The sequence below is a fragment of the Notothenia coriiceps genome, unplaced genomic scaffold (assembly GCF_000735185.1).
Source record: "Notothenia coriiceps isolate Sejong01 unplaced genomic scaffold, NC01 NC01_scaffold00013218, whole genome shotgun sequence".
In the NCBI taxonomy this organism is placed as follows: domain Eukaryota; kingdom Metazoa; phylum Chordata; class Actinopteri; order Perciformes; family Nototheniidae; genus Notothenia; species Notothenia coriiceps.
In genome coordinates this window covers 1-1,160 of record NW_011345919.1, presented here as the reverse complement: position 1 = coordinate 1,160, position 1,160 = coordinate 1, and the positions used below count along the sequence as shown (strand labels likewise).

Below are 1,160 nucleotides of genomic sequence, written 5' to 3'. Positions count from 1 at the left end.
GGGGGGGGGAGTGACAGAGAGTGAATACACATACTATACAGAGATGCTGTATGAGAAACCAATGTGAGTTTGGAAAATTGCACAATATAAATATATTCTAGTAGACCTCAACAATGGAATTATGATCAGTAGAAATGGTCATGACATGGGACCTTTAAGATCATCAGACAGTGGGAGGAGATTTCCCCAAAATGATTATTGACACAATTAAATGGGAGTGGTAAATACTGTGTCTGTGTGTTGAAGAGATTGATGAATCCACCTCATTTCAACATCTGCCTTAAAATGAGTCTCAAACAGTCTGAATTCAGTCCGTCATGAATGCACCAAGGATTCATTTCCACTTTTTTAGAGATCAGAGAGCTTTATACAGGATACAGGTATGGAGGTCAAGCCAAACCTTAAGCCTCCACTGCACCTGCCTGCAGTTTCCCTCACCTGGTACGCCGCTCAGAAACCCGACTGCAGGTGTGCTGAGGAGGAACAGTCCTCCACTTGGAGGCCTCCACTACCATGGCCTCTGCATCCACCAGGCCAAAACCATAGAGGTGGCTCACTGTGAGAAAAGACAAACACAGCATAAAGAGAGTTAAACCTTCTAGAATTATCTAAAGCTTTACTGTTGTATTAATTAAGCTTACCTTTGAGTCCTGCAGCGTTGGTCTTCCAGTCATCAGCTTTCAGGTGGACTGGTCTGGACGTCTTCACCAGAAGATGTTGCACATCTCTCCATGTCAACAAAAGGCTGCAGAAACCAAACACACAGTTCACCTCAGGACAATTCAATGTCTGTAGTTCAACCAGGTTTTCGAAGGAATGTGCCATGTTTTGAGCAGATTGTTCCTCTGGTTATCCTAAGCCTTTAGGCTCTAGTACATTCACACATGTAGAAAGAAAAGATACGGGAAGAGGCAAGACACCATTTATCGTTAACTAGACTAAAAGGATTAGAGTGGGGGATTCTACGTTTTTCTTATTGTTAGCATATCCCATGAAAAGGCCAGAACCAACAATGAATGTATCCTACCAACATGTGTTGTGCGTGTATCCAGAGCCTGATATATCTGTGCCACAGTTAATTCCAGCTGTTTTAAGAACCCCTGACATTTCATCAAGAAATTATGGTAACATCGTGCCAACAAAAAAAAAACCTCATTTAT

The 1,160-nt window shown here is 42.2% G+C and overlaps 1 protein-coding gene across 1 annotated transcript; it reads right to left on the bottom strand.

The window, feature by feature from the left end:
* Positions 1-414: 414 nt before the first annotated feature.
* LOC104947851 (proprotein convertase subtilisin/kexin type 6-like) lies at positions 415-1,132 on the bottom strand. Its single transcript, XM_010773966.1, has 2 exons — positions 642-1,132; positions 415-556 (listed from the first exon to the last, which is right to left on the bottom strand). Exons 1-2 carry the CDS (start codon positions 823-825, stop codon positions 435-437), a joined length of 306 nt encoding a protein of 101 aa, XP_010772268.1. The 5' UTR covers positions 826-1,132; the 3' UTR covers positions 415-434.
* Between the last annotated feature and the right edge of the window lie 28 nt (positions 1,133-1,160).

What these genes read in the sequence shown, in the direction of transcription:
- LOC104947851 (XM_010773966.1), bottom strand. Translation starts at nt 825, where the DNA reads ATGGCACATTCCTTCGAAAACCTGGTTGAACTACAGACATTGAATTGT. An exon ending in CAACGCTGCAGGACTCAAAG is followed by an intron (nt 557 to 641) that starts GTAAGCTTAATT and finishes CTTTTCTCACAG; the next exon opens with TGAGCCACCTCTATGGTTTT.